This window comes from Panulirus ornatus, chromosome 65 (assembly GCF_036320965.1).
Source record: "Panulirus ornatus isolate Po-2019 chromosome 65, ASM3632096v1, whole genome shotgun sequence".
Taxonomy (NCBI): Eukaryota; Metazoa; Arthropoda; class Malacostraca; order Decapoda; family Palinuridae; genus Panulirus; species Panulirus ornatus.
The window spans coordinates 9,404,932-9,424,213 of record NC_092288.1 but is presented as its reverse complement, the minus strand read 5'-3'; the positions used below and the strand labels follow the sequence as shown (position 1 = coordinate 9,424,213).

At 39.1% G+C, this 19,282-nt stretch overlaps 1 protein-coding gene across 12 annotated transcripts in view; it reads left to right on the top strand.

The window, feature by feature from the left end:
• The window catches only part of LOC139746484 (uncharacterized), a 313,137-nt gene extending 294,971 nt beyond the window's left edge, over nt 1-18,166 (top strand). For 9 of the 12 annotated variants that reach the window (XM_071657756.1, XM_071657763.1, XM_071657758.1 and 6 more), the window contains 2 exons: nt 3,704-6,008; nt 15,157-18,166. In XM_071657756.1, the coding sequence (XP_071513857.1) occupies nt 3,704-6,008; nt 15,157-17,349 (4,498 nt within the window). In that variant the 3' untranslated portion in view covers nt 17,350-18,166. Of the gene's footprint in view, nt 1-3,703; nt 6,009-7,665; nt 7,745-15,156 lie in introns of those variants that run through there. The other 3 variants (XR_011712164.1, XM_071657760.1, XM_071657764.1) reach the window with 3 other exon arrangements.
• The last annotated feature ends 1,116 nt before the right edge of the window (nt 18,167-19,282 follow it).

The following is a 19,282-nucleotide window of genomic DNA, read 5'->3' as shown; positions in this document are numbered from 1 at the left end:
GTAAACTCCTAATATTTACTGAGTGAAAATCACCCAAGTGAGTCTTGTGCTTTTAGTAAGGAAGCAGGAAAAGCATTAGCTTGGAGGTAAAAATGAGATATTTTGAGGGGTTTTGATGTTGGCAAGCATGGATTTGATGTAGTCAGAGCTATTAACCTGCCTGCAAAAACAGAAAGCTTTGTGAGAATGCAATTAAAGTGAAACTTGTGAGAATGCTCTTAATTTGAAACTGTGTTCTCAGAATGACACCCTTAACCTATTCACTGTCATGACAAAAGCTGCATTGCTAGTCTTCAGTGTGTCAGGCTATTTTTTGATATTTGAAAAGAATGTATTGTGAATAACAGTGCACTGAATAAAAAGAATAAAGAAAACTTTTGTAATAGATGAGTCAGCCATATGTGTCATACATGAATCACATGATACTGATGTGACACGTACATAAGCACACCCTCATTCTATGGTAGTTGCATAGTTTTATCATAATAATCATTATTTGCTGCTATTTTTGGTCTTGCCCTTTATTTTTTTGATGCATTTAATCATTAATGGTTGCTCTGTGACCTTATGTATACACCAAATAGTGCAGTAGACATTATAATGTCACTATTACTAAACAAGTTTGTTGAGCTGCTTGCTACCACTAGCGCATGAAATTTTAAGATGATTATTGAATTGCGATTTTGTTTATGGGCTTATGGTGATTTTATTACATGCATTTGTTCATGAATGAAAGATCTATTGTTATTAAACACCATCTTGTAAACATTAAAGAATTCATCGACATTATGAAGTGAGTTTGTTGGTGTGTGCTCCACTGATAGTGTGTAAATGTGTACGATGATTATTTGTTTGTGATGCTTGCATTGTCTTTCCCTCATCAAAGCCCCCAACCCCATGCAAGGCCCTTTCTTACCCAGACCTTCCACAACCCACACAGCCTTATTATCCCCCAACTCACATTCTCAGAACTGCACTCCCCTCTCCTAACCCTAAAACCCCCTCCCCCTGCATGGCTGTTCCCTCCTCAGATCCCTGTCCCTCAGCTTTGCCATCCCCTCTGAAGGATCCCAACCCCCCTCCCTTCCACTAGCCCCTAACCCTCAGCACAACCCTCTCTTCTGCAAACCTCCACCATGCACAGGTCTCCCATCTCTATATCACCACTCTGTAGAGGCTTGACCAGTTGCCATGGCCACAGTGACTTGTCTGGTTTTTATATCCAGCACAGGCCACCATGGTTACCCATAGTGACTGGAAAATAGTCCTTTATATGTAGACTAAATAATTGATATTTTTTGTGGAAGTACTGCCCCTGAAAAGTGTTCAGATTGTGTTCTTTAGTCATACCCAACATATGTCAAGTTTGCCAAAAGTATGACATTCTGGAGTTATTAATTTTGGTCACATTGATTGAAGTATATGCCATTTCTCCATTAAACTAAAATATGTTGGGACTGTAACTGCTTTCCTTTAGGTATTTTTTTTAAAGTGGGACATTACCTGCCTTCCTCCAGGCACCTGACCTCTTATTTGTGTTTCATTTACTTGTAGGTCCACTTCACTCTTGTTTCACCTCAACTCTTCACTCACTCACCACTTTGTCTTTACTCCCATTGCCATTTTTAAGCCTTAGTGCATCACCCTTAACAGGCCACTAGCAGAAGACTACTCTTGCAGTTGGTTTTCAAAAGACCCTAATATTCTTGCCGACTACTTCTACCTAATGTTCCAACCTTTAACTTTTCCCTGATGCTCCTCCTTTGTCCTTTTTAATTTCTTTGTTTCCTTTATGCCATTACTTTTCTTTCTTTATCTTTAATCCTACTCTGTCCCTTTTGTCAGTTGATAAGAATGCCCTCACCTTCTCTTATATACTTCACCCTTTGTCAGTAGCATTCTCCCAGGCTTGTGTCATTCAGTCATTCTGTACTCATGTCTCTTTTCATCTTTTATTTTCCTTCTTGCAGATAGTGTGTTTTATTTTAAAGTTTCATTCTCCTGAGATCTTGTTTGCTTTTCTGTTATTCATTTACTTCTTCCTTTTAACTTTTATTTTGAACAGTATGTTTTACTCTTCACTCTCTAGTTATCACAGTATAAGGCATATTCAGCTTTTGAACTCTCTTTCCTCCCTTTTTCTTGAATAACTTCATTCTCCTTTCTTACCCGTGACTTTTCAACTTTTATTTACCTTCCTGCGTATTTGTTTGTTTGCTGTTAAATTTGTATGCTGTTAGATTCTCTTTCATTATTCTCTTGAGATCCTCAGTTGGTTTTGTTATGCATGTACACCATCTTTATATATTTTACTTTTAGTAGTGTATTTTAGTCGTCAACTATTTTTGGCATATTCAACTTTTTCTGAACCCTCTGTTTGTCTCTACCAATTTCTTAGCTCTTCATTCTTCCTTGCTGCACCATTTTCCTCAGCAAATACATGCAGTGCTGCATGACTTTGTTGCAGCCTTCAATAATCATTCTTAAACTCCTTTTGCATTGTCATACTCACTCTGTACGGTTTTTGTTCTTGTTTGGTTTAACTTACCATAGAAGTCAAGTTTCACACTTTTCTGTCTTTATTACTGTTATTCTTACCATTCTTCATATGATATTTGCAGTCGTATAACATATTGTTATGTGGTTGCAAGGCGTGGGCTATAGATAGAGTTGTGCGCAGGAGGGTGGATGTGCTGGAAATGAGATGTTTGAGTACATTTGGTGTGAGGTGGTTTGATTGAGTAAGTAATTAAAGGGTAAGAGAGATGTGTGGTAATAAAAAGAGTGTGGTTGTGAGAGCAGAAGAGTGTGTTTTAAAATGGTTTGGTCACATGGAGAGAATGATTGAGGAAAGATTGACAAAGAGGATATATGTGTCAGAGGTGGAGGGAATGAGAAGTGGGAGACCAAATTGGAGATGGAAAGAAAGATGGAGTGAAAAAGATTTTTAGTGATCAGGGCCTGAACATGCAGGAGAGTGAAAGGCGTACAAGGAATAGAGTGAATTGGAATGATGTGGTATAGCGGGGTTGACGTGCTGTCTATGGATTGAACCAGGGCATGTGAAGCGTCTGGGGTAAACCATGGAAAGTTCTGTGGGGCCTGAATGTGGAAAGGGAGCTGTGGTTTCAGTGCATTATATGTGACAGCTAGAGACTGAGTGTGAACGAATGTGACCTTTGTTGTCTTTTCCTAGTGCTACCTCGCGCACATGTGGCGGGAGGGTGTTGTTATTTCATGTGTGGTGAAGTGGTGACGGGAATGAATAAGGGCAGACAGTATGAATTATGTACATGTGTATATGTCTGTGTGTGTATATATATGTATACATTGAGATGTTTAGGCATGTAAATGTGCGTGTGTGGATGTGTATGTATATACATGTGTATATGGGTGGGTTGGGCCATCCTTTCATCTGTTTCCTTGCGCTACCTCGCTAACGTGGGAGACAGCGACACAGTATAATAAAATGAATAAATGAAATACTAGCTAATCAGATTAGTATATACATTTACTTATACCCATCTACTGTTCATTTACTGTGTTGCAGAAATTCATGCAGTCATACTTTTTAAAAAGTACTAAGAGGTGCTTCAACATCTTAAAAGTAGATTTCGTAGATTTACTCCACTGTTAAAGATATAACTATGGAGTTATTTAGATTTACCACTTTATCATTTTCTTATCATTGTTGTTGTTGCAGGCACGGCTTGGGTCGCACGGATTACTACATTCTCTATGATCCTGAGCTCAACTTCAGGGAAATTATTCGCAGGCATACTGCAGGAGAACCACTTATCACAGAGGAAGAGAAATTGGCACTTCATAGAAAATACTATGAGAAGGACAAAAATGAGAAAGACAGTGACTGTGATAAAAAAGATGTCAGTAAAGAAGAAGAGAGGGATAGAAAAAGTACAAAAGAAGGTGATGAAGAGGAACATGAGGATGATTTAGATCAAGAAATAAAGGATGAAAAGGGAGACAATGGAAATGAAATTAGATATCAAAAAGATGATGATGAAAATGAGAAAACTGAAGAGGAGAAGCAGGAACAGAAAATGGACTCGGTTGAAAATTCTGTGCAGCATATGGAAGAGGAGACTGATAAAGAACCCTTGCTTGAAGAAAACTGCAGTATAGATGAAACTAAGGACAAAAGTGAACTTGTTAAAGAGGAAAGTGATAATTCAGAGTTGAAGAAGGAAGTGAAGGATGAGAATGTTAAAACGGAAGAGGATGAAAGTGAAGAGCAGAATGATCACATGGCAGTTGAAGATATTAAAAATGATGATGACGATGATGATGAAGATAAGAATGGAATTAGAGAAATGATTAAAGAAGAAAAGGAGAATGAGGAAAAGAATAGTGAGGATTTACCAGTCAAGATAGAAATGAAGGAAGAAATAAAAGATGAACTCAGTGAAATTAAAAGTATGAACATGAAGGATGAAGAGGAAGAAAAAATGGAAACAGAAGTTGATAGGGAAGATGATACCAAGGATGATGAGTCTTTAGGGAAAGAATGCAGTGATGATATTACCAAAGAAAATGATAAAGTTAGTCCTTTAGGAAATACAGCTACAGAGAAGTCAGTTAATGCAAATAAAGATGGAAAAGAAGAAGCCAAAAATGGGAATATAGAGGAAAATATAGAAAATCACAATGAAAAGAAAGATGATGGAAAGTGTGGATCTCCCCTTCTTAGCTTACAACAGATGGATGAAGCCATGGCAAAATGTGGAAGCAGTTTGACATATGATAACTTGGTGTCTAGTGAGCCAACAGTAGCACAACTTCTAGCTCAGTCAGCTGCAAATCCTATTAAATGGCCAAAGGACCGAATGCTGCAAACTAGAATAGAACATCTGATGTATGCTGTGGAGCACAAAAAGTGGCCAGTTGGAATAGATTTCCAGAGTAGTGAACAAGAAGGTAAATCTTCATCTTCCCTCCCCCAAACTACCAGCAGTGCCTCATCTCATTCATCAAATTCATCAGACTTACTTGACACAGAACGCAGAAAACGACACCAGCTTGAGGCAGCAGAAATGGAGCGACAACGTTTGCAGGCTATGCTACATCCCAATCTTCAGCACACTCTAGGATTAGCTAAAACCTCTTCTAATGCTGCTGCTGCTGCTGCTGCTGCTGCCTTGGGCCTCCCTCCAACATTTACCAGTGCAAGTCTCAGGTCTCTCATGGAATCAACAGATGAAAGGAGTAAAAAGGCTCAACAGCAACTGGCAGCAGATTCACATGCGTTACGGCAGCTTCAGGCCCTGCAGGGAACGCTAGATCTAACTATCAAACCTGTTAATCCAAGTCACAATGCTATAGATATAGCAACTGCTAGTCTCTTATCTCGAAGGGGTCCAGGTCGACCCAGGTTAGATGATCCAATGAGAACGATGGAGAAGAGACGTCTCAGTGATTCCCCCATAGATTCTAAAACTCAGGAAAAGAAACGTAGAAAGTTGGATGAAATTGTTTTAGGGCTTACTTCAAAGGGTAAAAATTCCGAAATTACTACTACCAATACATCTCCAAAGGACACCAGCCCATTGTCCCTTCTTCGTGGCTCCTCTGTAACCTTATTAACCTCTCGGGATAAAAGCCAGGTAACTAATGCCGTGACAACTCCGAAATTATCTTCTAGTATTAGCATCACACCAACTGTATCTAAACGGCCAGTTGATACACGAGTAGAAGACACTGGAATTTCCAGTAAAACCATTACCACCTCCAGTGATAAAGATGGAAAACCAGGATTAGTAAAGCAATCTGATTTGCCTCCTGGAGTTACCCTTCCCCCAGGTATTGAACTTTATCGACCTACTGATGCTAAAGTGGATAAGTGGTTGGAACAACACCAAGGACTTTTGGCAGATTCTTCAAGACCTTCAAAGGATTTGAAGAGACGTAGAATTGACTTTACTTCCTTGGACTGGAGTCAGTTTTCTGGTGACGAACATGTTAGTGTTGTTAACATTACCACTGGCCAGAGGGTTAGTAGCATGTGTGTTTGTAGTGTAAATGAATTTCTTTCAACACAAATGGTTTATATTTCCATCATAAGATTAGGTGGCTCATGCAGATCCTTTTCAGAGGATGGTGGTCATTGCATTTTTCCAAAAACACATATTGCAGATAACACTGTTGTATACTGTTTCATTCCACTTTCACGTACTTGTATTCCTTTCATTCGTACTTGCTGTTTGAGACTCATTTTTTTCCACATTTATCCTATGTGTCTCCATTACATATGCAGTTTTTTGATAGCTTCATATATGATAACCCTGTGTATATGGTTTCTGTACTATTTATTTTGATGTCTCTCTCTGAAGACACCATCCATATTTTATGATATCTAGTTCATGTACTATCCTTCCACTAGGCTATGTGCTGTTACAGACCCATTTGATGCTTAACTACTGTAATAGCTAACTAACCCATACCCTCAGTTTGACTTTGCTATGCCAGATTATCAAGTTGCAAGAAAAGCAGTACAATAGTTAGTACTGGATCACAGACATCTCACTGTAATTACCTATTTGTACTTTATAGGGGCCCCATCCCTTGAGCTTTTATTCATACAACTTTTTTAATTGAATTTGTGTATGCTTTCTGCATTCATTTTATTCCTTTCTTTCACCACTCTTATGTATAACTACTTTTTTATATCCTTTTAAACAAGGTTCATATCTTGAAGAACTGTTCGTAGTCCATGTCATTGATCTGTTTTGAAAACTTTAATTGGGTGACCTCTTACTTTTCTTCTTCCAAGTTGATATAATTCAGAGTTTGTCACCTTTCCCTGTAACTTGGCTCTCTTCTTTCTGGTACCATGATGCTTTGCTTTGATGCTTCTTTGTGCTTTTTAGGTGTGTTGACCAAACTTGAGAAGCATATTCTAGCTTTGGCCTGATGTAGGATATGAGCAGCTTGCTGAATATTTTCTTATATGCATATACTTTTGCTGATCTGATATTTGTCAGTAAACAGTTTGTCTCCTTAACTACTCTTCTAAGAAGGGGCTCTGGCAACAGGTTAGGGGTGATGTTGACTCCCAAGTCCCTCTCACACAGAATCCTGAAGCTTATTTTCTGCTTGATGATAATCACATTTTTCATGTCCTCATTACTTTACATTTTCTTCAGTTGAATTTCATTTGACCAAATTTGGAGGAGTCTGTGTAGGTCCCCATGTAAAACTGGTGCACGCTTCCTAAATTTCACTCTTTTCTTAACCTTTTCATCATCTGGTGACATATTTAGATAGGATTCCATTCCTTCAGGCAAGTCATGAACATAGATCAAGAAGAATAATGTAGAAGCATTAGATAGAAGTAATAGCTTGGAACCATAGGTAGAAATAGCTGGTAGGAACAGTAGCTAGGAGCCTCTGGAAACACTGCGCTAGAGTTGCCTTCTACCAGTGGCCTGTTAAGGGTGAGGCATTAAAGACTAAAATGCGGCACTGGAGTTCACCAATTATGGGAACTCTTGCTGTGGCCACCCCCTTGAGGGAGTTCTTAGAGGGAACATACTTCAGAGATATAGATAGAGTAATGGTCCAAGAGCAGAACCCTGTGGCACTCAACTGGTCACCTTGACCCATTTGGAGAAGGCTCCTCTAACATGCATCCTCTGTTCCCTCCCACAGAGATAATCTTCTAGCCATCGAAGGTGTTTCCCCCTTATTCCTGCCTGGTGATCCAGCTTCTTAATCAGCCTCCCATGCGGTACAGTGTCAAATGCTTTCTGGTAGTCTAGATTCAAAGAATCCACCCAGCCTTCCCTTTTGTCTAAGACTGAGCTCACTCTCTTATAGAAATCTAAGAGGTTAGTTACAGTGATGTCCTTTACCCTAAAACCATGCAGTTTTTCACATTGGTAATTTCTCCTTTGTAGAATGTCGTCCACTCTCTTTCTGAAAATCTTTTCCAAAACACCACAATCATTATTGAGACTATCCAGTAGTTGATAATCTGTTCCTGGTCTCTTTTTTTTTATAGATAGGTGACATTTGCCCATTTCGAATCCCCAGCACTGCTTCCTTCCAGTGACACCTTGAATAGTATTTTAGGAGGCTTGTATAGCATATCTACACACATCTTCAACATATATGGTGATGTGTCATCAGGATCATAAACCTTGTATGGGTCAAGACGTTTTAGTATTCTGTTGATATCTTCCTATGATATCTCTTCCCTGTTATTTTGTTCTTGTTCACTGTTTCCTGCATAGTGAGATAGTGCCAGGAACATGTAAGGGAAGGGCCTTATTCATTTGCTTTCAATCTCTTGCTGTCATGCGTAAAGTAGCAAAACCTCATCCCCCCACCCACAATCAGTGCCCGTAGACCTTTCTTTGGTTCCCTCTTGTTATTTCATATGCCGATTCATTTTATTTACATCATGTTACCCACTTTATACCGCGTTTCTTCATTTCATTATGGCCTGTGCATGCCTTTCACCCTCCTGCATGTTCAGGCCCTAAGCACGCATGTTTTCAGTCCATCCTTCCATCTTTAAATTGATCTCCCCATCTAAACCCCCTTCACTTTTTGATATATATATCTACTTTTTCAGCCTTTTCTCACTCTTTCTCTCCATATGTTCATACCATTTCAGCACATATTTTTCAGCTGTCTCAACCATGTTCTTCTTATTACCACATCTCTCTTACACTTATACTACTTACTCAGTCAACCTTCCTCATGCCACATATTCTATTATTTTCAACAAATCCATCTATAGCCCATGCCTCGCATTTAAAAAGCATCACTGGGACTGCTATACATACCAATAAACCTCTATTTTTGTCCTTCCAAATAGGGACCTATCTTTCACATATTCCTCAGTGCTTCCAGAACCTTTACCCCCCTCACCCACCCTGTGACTCACTTCCATTTCCATGGTTGGGGTTACCTAAATACCTCATTTTCTACAATTTTTGTCCATTTAAACTTGTACCCCAACTAACCTGTGTCTTTGCAATGCTGAAGCTAGTAACGTTGCTTTTATTCACATATACTCTCAGTTTTATCCCATCATGCGCTCTCCCAAATTCAGACATCATTGTATGTAGTTTCTTCTTTGAATATGCCACCAGTGCTATGTCTTCAGCTGACAACAACTGTCTCATTTCCCAGGCCCCCCCACAACCCCTGGAGATTGCATAACCTGCCCCTTGCTCCATGACCCTTGCATTCACCTGTCTCACCACCCAATCCTTAAACAAATTAAACAGGCATGGTGACATCACACACCTCTACAGCAGACCCACCTTCACCTACCTACTCGCACACGCACTTTACTCTCTTGATAAAATGTCCTAAGTGCTTCTAATGGCATTCCTTCCTCATCATATATTCATAACACCTTCCATATACCATGTCTTTCAGCCCAAACATAAGCATTCTCCAGGTCCAAAAATCCCTCTGTTTCTCAGACACATTCATCAAAGCAAACACCTGATCCATGCATTTGCTAACACTCCTGAACCTTATTGTTCCTCTCTAGTCAGTTGTTTTGCACTTGCCACAACCCACTCACATCATTCTTCTGTACATCTATCCAGATACACTCAACAAACCTCTATAGTTTCTAGAATATTCACCTCGGTTCCCCTTGCCTATATACAGTGGCACTATACGTGCATTCTGCCAATCCAGAAGTACCTCACCATGATCCATGCATTCTTTGGAAATACTATCTAACCAGTCAATACCACTCACCCACATTCTTAAGAAATTTGACTGTAATACCACCCATTCCAGCTGCCTTGTCAGCAATGCTTTCACCATCTCTCTTCACCAAACCACTTGTCATGACTCTCTCACTGCGCATACCTTACCGACTTAAACATTGTACATCAGCCACTGTATCATCAAACACATTCAACAATCTTTCAGATTACTCTCTCCATCTGTTTACCTCAATCAGTCTATTATCACTTCACCGTTTGCCCCTTTCATAAGGATTATGTATCAGTCCCTCATTCTGTTGTGCTCACCAAAATGTTTGTTTGGGAAATTTTCCTGCATAAACTCAAAAAACTTGTGTCGACATGGCTCCATAACACCATGAGAAACTAAATTCCCATTGCTTTCTCCTTGGTAGCTGAAATCCATTATCAGTATTTTGCATCCTTAAAGTTACGAGTGATTTACAGTTTCATGCACATGCTTGATAGTTTTTTATAGTTATCATTGTATCTTTGTTCTGGATCATTTTAATTCTTTGGAGGATTATATAGTATTAGACTTATTTTTTTTTTTTTTTTTTTTTTTTTTTTTATACTTTGTCGCTGTCTCCCGCGTTTGCGAGGTAGCGCGAGGAAACAGACGAAAGAAATGGCCCAACCCCCATACACACGTACATACACACGTCCACACACGCAAATATACATACCTACACAGCTTTCCATGGTTTACCCCAGACGCTTCACATGCCTTGATTCAATCCACTGACAGCACGTTATTCCCATTTTGTATTGTCTGGATGACCCATCCTCCACTTTTTCTTAAAACTTAAGACTCTATTAAGAGGGCCAGTCCTCCTACCTCATATTCCTTTTCTTTCCATCCTTACTATCATGTGTAACATTGTGGGGAGAACAGATAAGATCTTATCTCTTTTGAAAGCTTTGTCTCCATAACTCAACAATATCAGTTGCACGTTCCCTTATATGATCCTTGAGTCCAGCTTTATATCACCAAGTATTAAGAAGTCAGTATTTGAATGCATTATTTTCAATTTAACTTTACCTCTCGTTGTAACACTCCTGCCTTTTCTGAAGTGCTGGCATTTTGCTCCGTCCTCTTGGCTAGTTTGGCATCTCCAGTTAACTGTCTTCTTACTATGTTCTTTCGTTTTTTCTCTTAGTCTTCTTATGATTTGTCACATTTAATGAATATTCTTGAGAATTCTGTCCTAACATTAGTTGCTTAGCTTGCCTAAGCACCTTTTAGCAAGGTGACTCCAATTCAGACATAACTACAACTGGTTGCCCCATTTCACTTTGATTATAACCACTAGTTTTTCTTGATTATAACTACTAGTTTTTCTTTCTTTTTTTTATCACAGAAATTGCATCTGCCAGTCATATAGCCTACAGTAATCTTTTAATAGCATTACTTCCATTTCCCATTTTTTCTTCATCTGGTGCATATATGACCTTCGAAACCAAAATAATCGTTGGTTTACATCAATAGCTCATTACTTTACCAATCTCTCAAATTTTTTGTCACCCACTTCACACATACATATTCTTACTTGCTTGCCTTCATCCATTCCTGTCGCTACCTTGCCCCACAAGAAACAGCACCGCTATCCCATGCTTCAGCAAGGTAGTGCCAGGAAAACAGACAAAAAAGGCCACATTCGTTCACACTGTCTCAAGCTGTCATGTGTAATGCACCAAAAACCACAGCTGCCTTTCCATGTCCATGCCCTGTAGACCTTTCCATGGTTTACCCCAGACGTTCCATATGCTCTGGTTCAGTCCATTGACAGCATGTCGACCCCAGTATACCACATCTTTCCAGTGCACTCTATTCCTTGCATGCCTCTCATTCTCATGTAGGTTTAGGCTCTGATCACTCAAAATCTTTTTTCACTCCATCCTTCCACCTCCAATTTGGTCTCCTGCTTCTCCTTCTTCCCTCCAATTCTGACACATATATCCTCTTTGTCAGTTTTTCCCCACTCATTCTCTCCATATGTCCAAACCATTTTAACACCCTCTTCTGCTCTCTCAACCACACTCATTTTGTTTCCACACATCTCTCTTACCCTTTCATTACTTACTCAAACCACCTCACACCACATATTGTCCTCATACATTAATTTCCAACACATCCACCCTCCTCCATACAAAGCTATCTATAGCCCATGCCTTGCAACCATATAGCATTGTTGGAACTACTATTCCTTCAAACATACCCATTTTTGCTCTCCACAATAACATTCTCTCCTTCCACTCATTCATCACTCCAAGAACCATCACCCCTTTCCCTACCCTGTGACTCGCTTCCATTTCCATGGTTCCATTCACTGCTGAGTCTACTCCCAGATATCTAAAACACTTCACTTCCTTCAATTTTTCTCCATTCAAACTTACATCCCAATTAACTTGTCCTTCAACCCTACTGAACTTAATAACCTTGCTCTTATTCACATTCACTCTTTTAGCCTGAGCCATAAACCCATTTTATCAACCAACCCCTGGCAGTGGATGACCAGTTGGGTTGACTGTGGACCAATTGCTACAGCCAAGATTTGAACCTATGTGCTTTACCTTAGGCAGCCTGTGAATGTGTCACGGTCAGGAGTACATCACCAAGACTGCCTAAATGCCTATCAATCTGACAGACCATTTACAGTACCATCTACAAGACCTCGGTGGAGTACCAGATGGTACACAAGACGAGGTCCTTCCTTAGTGTGGGCTAGAGGCTGGGGAATTAGGGCTATCATGGCTTTCCACCCTCCAGGTTTGAGGGACTGATGTGGAGCAGCAGAAGTTTTGAAGGTCAATATAGCAGTGCCCCAGGTGGAAAGGATGTGGGATATTAGATTTTTCATATATTTTTCTACAAAGATCTTTTCAGACATTTCTAACCTTATGAATGAATTAATAATCATCTACATATGTGCAGAACACAAAAGAAATAGTTAAAGTTCATCATCTGTAACAGAAATCTGAAAAATGTCTTGAAAGTAAGTAGCTGAAACATACTAGAACAACTCTGTATGCCATTGAAATTGCTAGTCAGATGAGCCTGTAAAACAATGTTTGATGATATACAGGCATATTTGATTTACGCTTTCTTTAGAAAAACATGCATGTGCCATGTACACACTTTTTATGATTTACATGGGCTTAAGTTTGGAATAATGCTATCATCATTGGGCTGGCAGCATAGTGATGTGATGTTAGTGCTGTGCTAGAAACACACATACTCATGGCATGGATATAGTCTATAGTCACAGAGTACTATAGGATTTTGTGCTTCAGTATATTTTATATTGCACATGCTTGCCCTTTACATCAAGTCATCAAAGCATCTTTTGAATTCTAGTACCACTAGTGCTAAGAGGTGTAAGCAGATGTTAAGCACATGGATTGAGCAGCAAATTTATGAAAATGTTCCCATCAGCATGCTTATGATGCAAGTATATAAGATGACTTGGCACTGGAAGAAGAAACAGCAAATACATTTCAAGCTAAATGCTAAATTGCAAAAATTGCCACATCAATATGGCTGGTAAGGCTGTTTCTGCTGAAGTTTTCATGGGAATCCTCAAGACCATTATTGAGGGAGGTGGCTATACTCCTAAGCAGATTTTGAACATGATGAGACTGAATTTTTTTTAAGAGAATGCCATGGAGAACGTACATTTCCCATGAAGAGAGGACTGCACCAGGATTCAAAACTGATTCTCTTTTTTTACAAATAGAATTTACTGTACAGTATGTATATTAGAGTATTTTGTGTTTCTTGTACATGTATACTGTAGTTTTTCACTGGTACAATCTTACTAATGACAAAACCCCCTTATTTCCATTTGTTACATTATCTGATTTATGTATCTTTTCAAGAACGTAACTAACACACAAATCGAAAGAACCATGTTTGAGAAAAGATTTTTTGCCAATGAAAGAAAACCCAGAATTATTTTGCCCTAGTACTCTCACTGCATCTCTACTACCAAAATGATATAGTAAAAAAAAAAAATTTTCTCATGCAGGGAAAGAATATCATTGAAGAATAATAGAACAGTCTAGAAACAAATGATATTGTCAACTTACTTTGGGAAAACTAAAGTAAACGATGTGGAAGTATATTGTAAAACATAGTTTGCCAATAAACTCCCATCTTTAGCTTATTTCTCTGATATTTTTCTAAATATGAGGAGGATCAGCTCATTTCATCAGGTATGTCACTAACAATTGGTTGGAAGGATGACCTCTGTCTGTTTCGTCTCTTGTCTCTTAAGATTTTCTGATATTGTTGATAATTGTTGATTCATATACTAGGTAAGAACTTAGAGAAGAAATGCTTACTAAAGAAACCAGAGCATATGAAACTTCTGGAGTAAATTGCAGAAAGGTCTGAGGGGCCTGGATGTGGATAGGGAGTTGTGGTTTCATTGCATTACACATGATAACTAGAGACCGAGTGTGAACAAATGTGGCTTTTTTTTTCTTTTTTTCCCCGACGCTACCCAGCTGATGTAAGGGATGGCAATGCCATTTACGGTGGGGTGGGGTGGCATCAGGAATGGATGAAGGCAAGTGAGTATATGTACTCGTGTATCTATGTATTGGCTTTGTATGTATATGTTGATATGTACTTGTCTGGGCATTTATGTATATATGATCGCATGTGAGTGGATGGGTCTTCATCTGTTTCCTGGCAGTACCACGCTGGTGCAGGAAACCGCAGTTAAGTATGGTAAAGATTAAAAGATAATTTTATTGATTTTATTTTGAAGCTTTAGAAATGAAAGGGCTTGTTTGCATGGATAAGAATTCCATTTTGGTACAACAGAGTCTTGAAAATTGCTGAAATAAACCACAGTATCACAGGAGGAACCCTCTAAATTGCATAGATTGTGTTCAGATGAGGTGGTAGAACAGTGTTTGACAAGAAATAAGGAAAGATTCATATCCTTGCCAAGGAAACTGTGTATCACGTCTTTCTCTCATACCCCTTTTTCAGACCATTCTTTTTCTCTTTTTTCTGCATTGACCATTTTCTTTTCATTTAAGGCCAGGGCTTGATGAAGACTTTAGTTCATGATTAGAACCTTTGACTTGAAAAGAGGAAAGGGCAGAAATATTTATCCAAAGTTACAGTACATCTGATTTTTTGTAATATAAAAAAGGCATCTAGATATAGAAATCTTGTTTATAAGAGCAGTAATTTCACATTATGTATATTCCAAGACAAATGATATTGGTTATATGTATTTACATTTCTGTCCTTTTCTTTATCTGCTTGTGCAACTGGGTGACTTGAGTAGAACATTCATAGAATACATAGATTTGTTCTTTTTCTCTTGTTACTATCCCCGTTCTCACACCATACATTCCTCCTTATTCTCTTTTTTAAGTAGAGCTCTGATTTTTATTATTCTTTCAGTTGACCGGACAAGATGCTCCAAAACTCAAGTACCTCGCCCAGTGGCTTATGGAGCACCCTAACTATGATGCAGATCCTCAGTGGGCTGACATTGTTAAGGAGCGTAGTATTAGCTCAGGATTTCTGTCTGATCTTCAGAAGAAATTAGCCACTGCAGAAAAGAAGCACAGTTCCAACCGGGCCTCGGTTATATCTTCAGTGTCCAGCTTTCTCCTTGGCAGTACATCCTCCAGTAGCACCACCACGTCCCCTTTGTCCTGGGCCTCTGGCTCAAATACCACCACCACATCTACCTCAGCTGCTGGAGGAAGCGCTTGTGCTTTCCCTCCTTCATACCATTCCTCCAAAGGTTTGCCATTCGATACCAAGAGTCTTCTGCAGGGACTAGATCAAAAGAGCCCACTTACTGCTGCAGCTCTTGCTGGATTAGACCCAAAACTCTTGGGACTTGATCCTAAACTTCTAGGAAGCCTCGATCCAAAGGCTCTTGGTCTAGACCCAAAGCTGCTACCTCCTTTAGACCCAAAATTACTAGCAGCTGTGGGTCTAGACCCTAAACTTTTGGGACTAGACACTAAGCATCATGAGACAAAACACTATGAAAAAGAGAACAAAGCATCATCTTCATCAAGGGGCTCAGACTCCAAGTCCATTGTGCATAATTTTGACCCAAAATTGTTAGGCTTTGACCCAAAATTGTTAGCAGGATTAGATCATAAAACAGTAGCTTCACTTGATCCAAAATTGCTTGCAGGTCTGAGTGCGTTAGATCCTAAGGTAATGGCAGGTCTTGATCCTAAAGCTCTGGCAGGACTGGATCCAAAGCTTCTAGCTAGTCTTGAACCCAAAGCTCTAGGAGGACTTGATCCAAAAGCCCTAGCAGGCCTAGACCCAAAATTGGTAGCAGGTCTTGATCCAAAATTGTTAGCTGGTCTTGATCCTAAATTATTAGCAGCCATTGACCCAAAATTATTAGGTGGATTAGACCCAAAATTATTAGGTGTAGACCCAAAACTGTTAGGTGGCCTCGATCCCAAGTTATTAGGAGGTCTTGACCCCAAATCACTAAGTGGTCTTGACCCCAAACTTTTAGGTGGCCTTGACCCCAAGTTATTAGGTGGCATTGACCCCAAGCTACTTGCAGGTGTTGACCCAAAGTTATTAGCAGGGTTAGACCCCAAATTGTTAGCAGGATTGGATCCAAAGATGTTGGGTATGGACCCCAAGATGCTTGGTCTAGATCCCAAAATGTTTGGAGGTATTGATCCGAAGCTGTTAACAAGCTTGGATCCGAAGCTTCTAGGAGGATTAGATCCCAAGTCTCTTGGTGGCATTGATTCCAAGCTGTTAGCAAGTATGGGTATGGACCCAAACATGATGATGATGGCTGGCTTTGGTGGCTTACCAGGAATGGGTGGACTAGGAATGGCTAATCCCCTTCTTGGTGGATTAGCAGGCTTTGGTATACCTGGTTTAACAAATTTAAGCGATTATCCGTCAACCTCCAAAAGTAAGGACCATAGAAATGTAGCTGCCAGCTCAGCTGCCAGTTTGTCTTTTCCAGGAATTTTCCCTGGTGCGAGTACAGCTGGACTTATGTACCCTCCATTGGGTCTGGGCGGTTTAGGTTCTTTCCAGTTACCTTCAATATCTTCGGCGGCATCTAGTGCCCTCCTCAATGGCCTTCCTGCAAGCATAATGTCCATGGCTGGAACATCACGTCACACAAGTCAAGCTTCTACAACAGTCAGCAGTAATAGTAAGTGGCATGATGATCAGCGAAGGTCTCGTGAGCAGAGAGATGAACACCATAGCAGGGTGGATCGGTCAGATCCTGTTGATGAGGTTGAACGAGGCCTTAATATGCGCAAGGAAAAATTAAAGGAACAGTCAGGGCTTTCCAAAGAAGAAAGATATCTCCTAAAACAAATGAAAGCAGAGAGATTGGCTCGAGAGATTGAAGCTCGGGGAGGACATGACCCATTTACACCTCACTTGGATTTGTCAGTGCACCGGGGTCAAGAGAGTCAACGCTGTGAGAGAGCACAAGATACTCCAGAGAACCTGAGCCGTGAATCTGAACCTGCCAAACATGTACAAGGAGATGCTCAAAATTTGAGCACAAAAGAAGTTGAGAATGGTGAGAGAAGTGGCACAAACTCTGAAGTTGAGGAAGAGAGTGAAAAGTCTTAGTGCAGTGGTGTTACATCTTACAAATTATTTTGTAAGCAGTAATTTAACCAACCTTGAAAGTATCAACTATATACTTTTAGTGTAAATTCGAAGCGATATTTTAGTTAAAATGAATGAATGATAAATTACATGTATGCAGTTTGTATGAATGTGAAGTATACCACAACCCCCCATCCCCAATTTTCCATATTACTGCTCTTCATATACCCACACATCAAATATTCACTTTGACATTTAACTGTGATACTGACCTCATTATTTATTCCATATTTTGTGCAAAAATATTATATCAGCTGTCTGACGGGAACACATTTTCCATTTATTGTAATGTTTAAAAGGCGAAGTTTGAAGAAGTGTGAAAGCATCTTATCTTTTCCATTAATGGTGTATGCCAGTTTTGATAATGAAACTGTATTATTGCAGACTAAAAAATGAATTTCATTGTGTAATGAATTTCATTGCTAGTAATGTTGAACACAAAAATTAAGTGATATATTAATTTGGATCTGAATTGTTCCAAACTGTTGTGAGAGGAAAAACTGTTTCTTGTGTATCTGGTCAGGCATGTGTAAGCATTCTAGAAGCTGCTTTATACTGTATAATTGCAATTTCACACACTGAACCTCTCAAAAGTGCTTTAGGAGTCAAGTACAAGAGTGTAGAGATCTTTCCTTTGATTAAAAAGTGTTAGATCTTAAACTGGAATCCCATGTCTGTGTATATATTATTATTAAGACTGAATATAATTATAAGCAAACTTTTGTAAAAGCTAAATGTAAACTAAAGTTCACTAATATTAAAGGGAACTTGGAGAGATTTTATTTATTTTTTTATGCTGCTAAATGCTCCTCTCTTTCACAGATGTTTTTCATCAATATTTGATAATTAACACAAATCTTAGAACCATTGTTTATTTCCTGTTTAAAACCAGGGTCACAATACTTGCTGCATAAACCTTGATTCCTCATACACTTTTTATAATTTCTTGTGTTTCAATGAAGAGGCAATGCATTATCCTTTACCTGCCATACTGTTTGCCCTTTAGGGTTTTACATCATGCAGATTTGCAGACAAAATCGTGCATGCTTTACCTTGCAGGAAGCAGCTTTTTCGGCACAATTAGAATATACTTATCCACTTGGCTAACAATCAAGTTCATAAACTTAATGTCGCACATAACTGTGGACCAGTATAACGAATTTAAGATAGAATGAGATCCTTCAAAAAGTGTACCTCCCCTTATTAGATGTTCATGAGATTAGAATTATATAAGTATTTTGGATAATGATGATATAGTTGATATATATGATGAAGAAATTAGTCTTGAGTAAATATTATACATGTAATGTGACCTTTTATCCAGCTTCCCAAAATCTATGATATTCCAGAAGCCCACAATATTTTGAAAATGTTTCTTTTCAGGAATACTTGTCTGAATAAGGATGTATTTCACAAAAATGGGACTTAGTTTTTGAGCAGTGCACTAGAGCTACATGCTCGGGACTAGTTCCTGCATGATGCACTGAAGTGGTTTGTTCATTTCATTCTTTATACAGGCCTTACTCACATTCCCTGTGTCTTAGTTTGATATTCCCTTTATTTTGTATGTTTGTGCATCATACTAATGTGTTAAGGACCTTTGTTTACCCCATGAGTAGTGTGTACAAAAAGAAATGGGGTTACTGAAAACACTAGAATAAGGAGTTCCAATGCATCTTTTTATTACAGGCCTCCCATGGTTGCCCTGTGGTTTAGTGTGATTTTTTTGCTTGTTTTTCCATCTCGGTAATGTCATAAAACACCAGCAGCTATACACATGGGAGGTGGCAGTGCCGAGAGAAAATATTTTTATTTATTTATTATATTTAGCCGATGTTTCCCATGTTAGTGAGGTAGCACAAGGAAACAGATGAAAGAATAGCCCAACCCACCC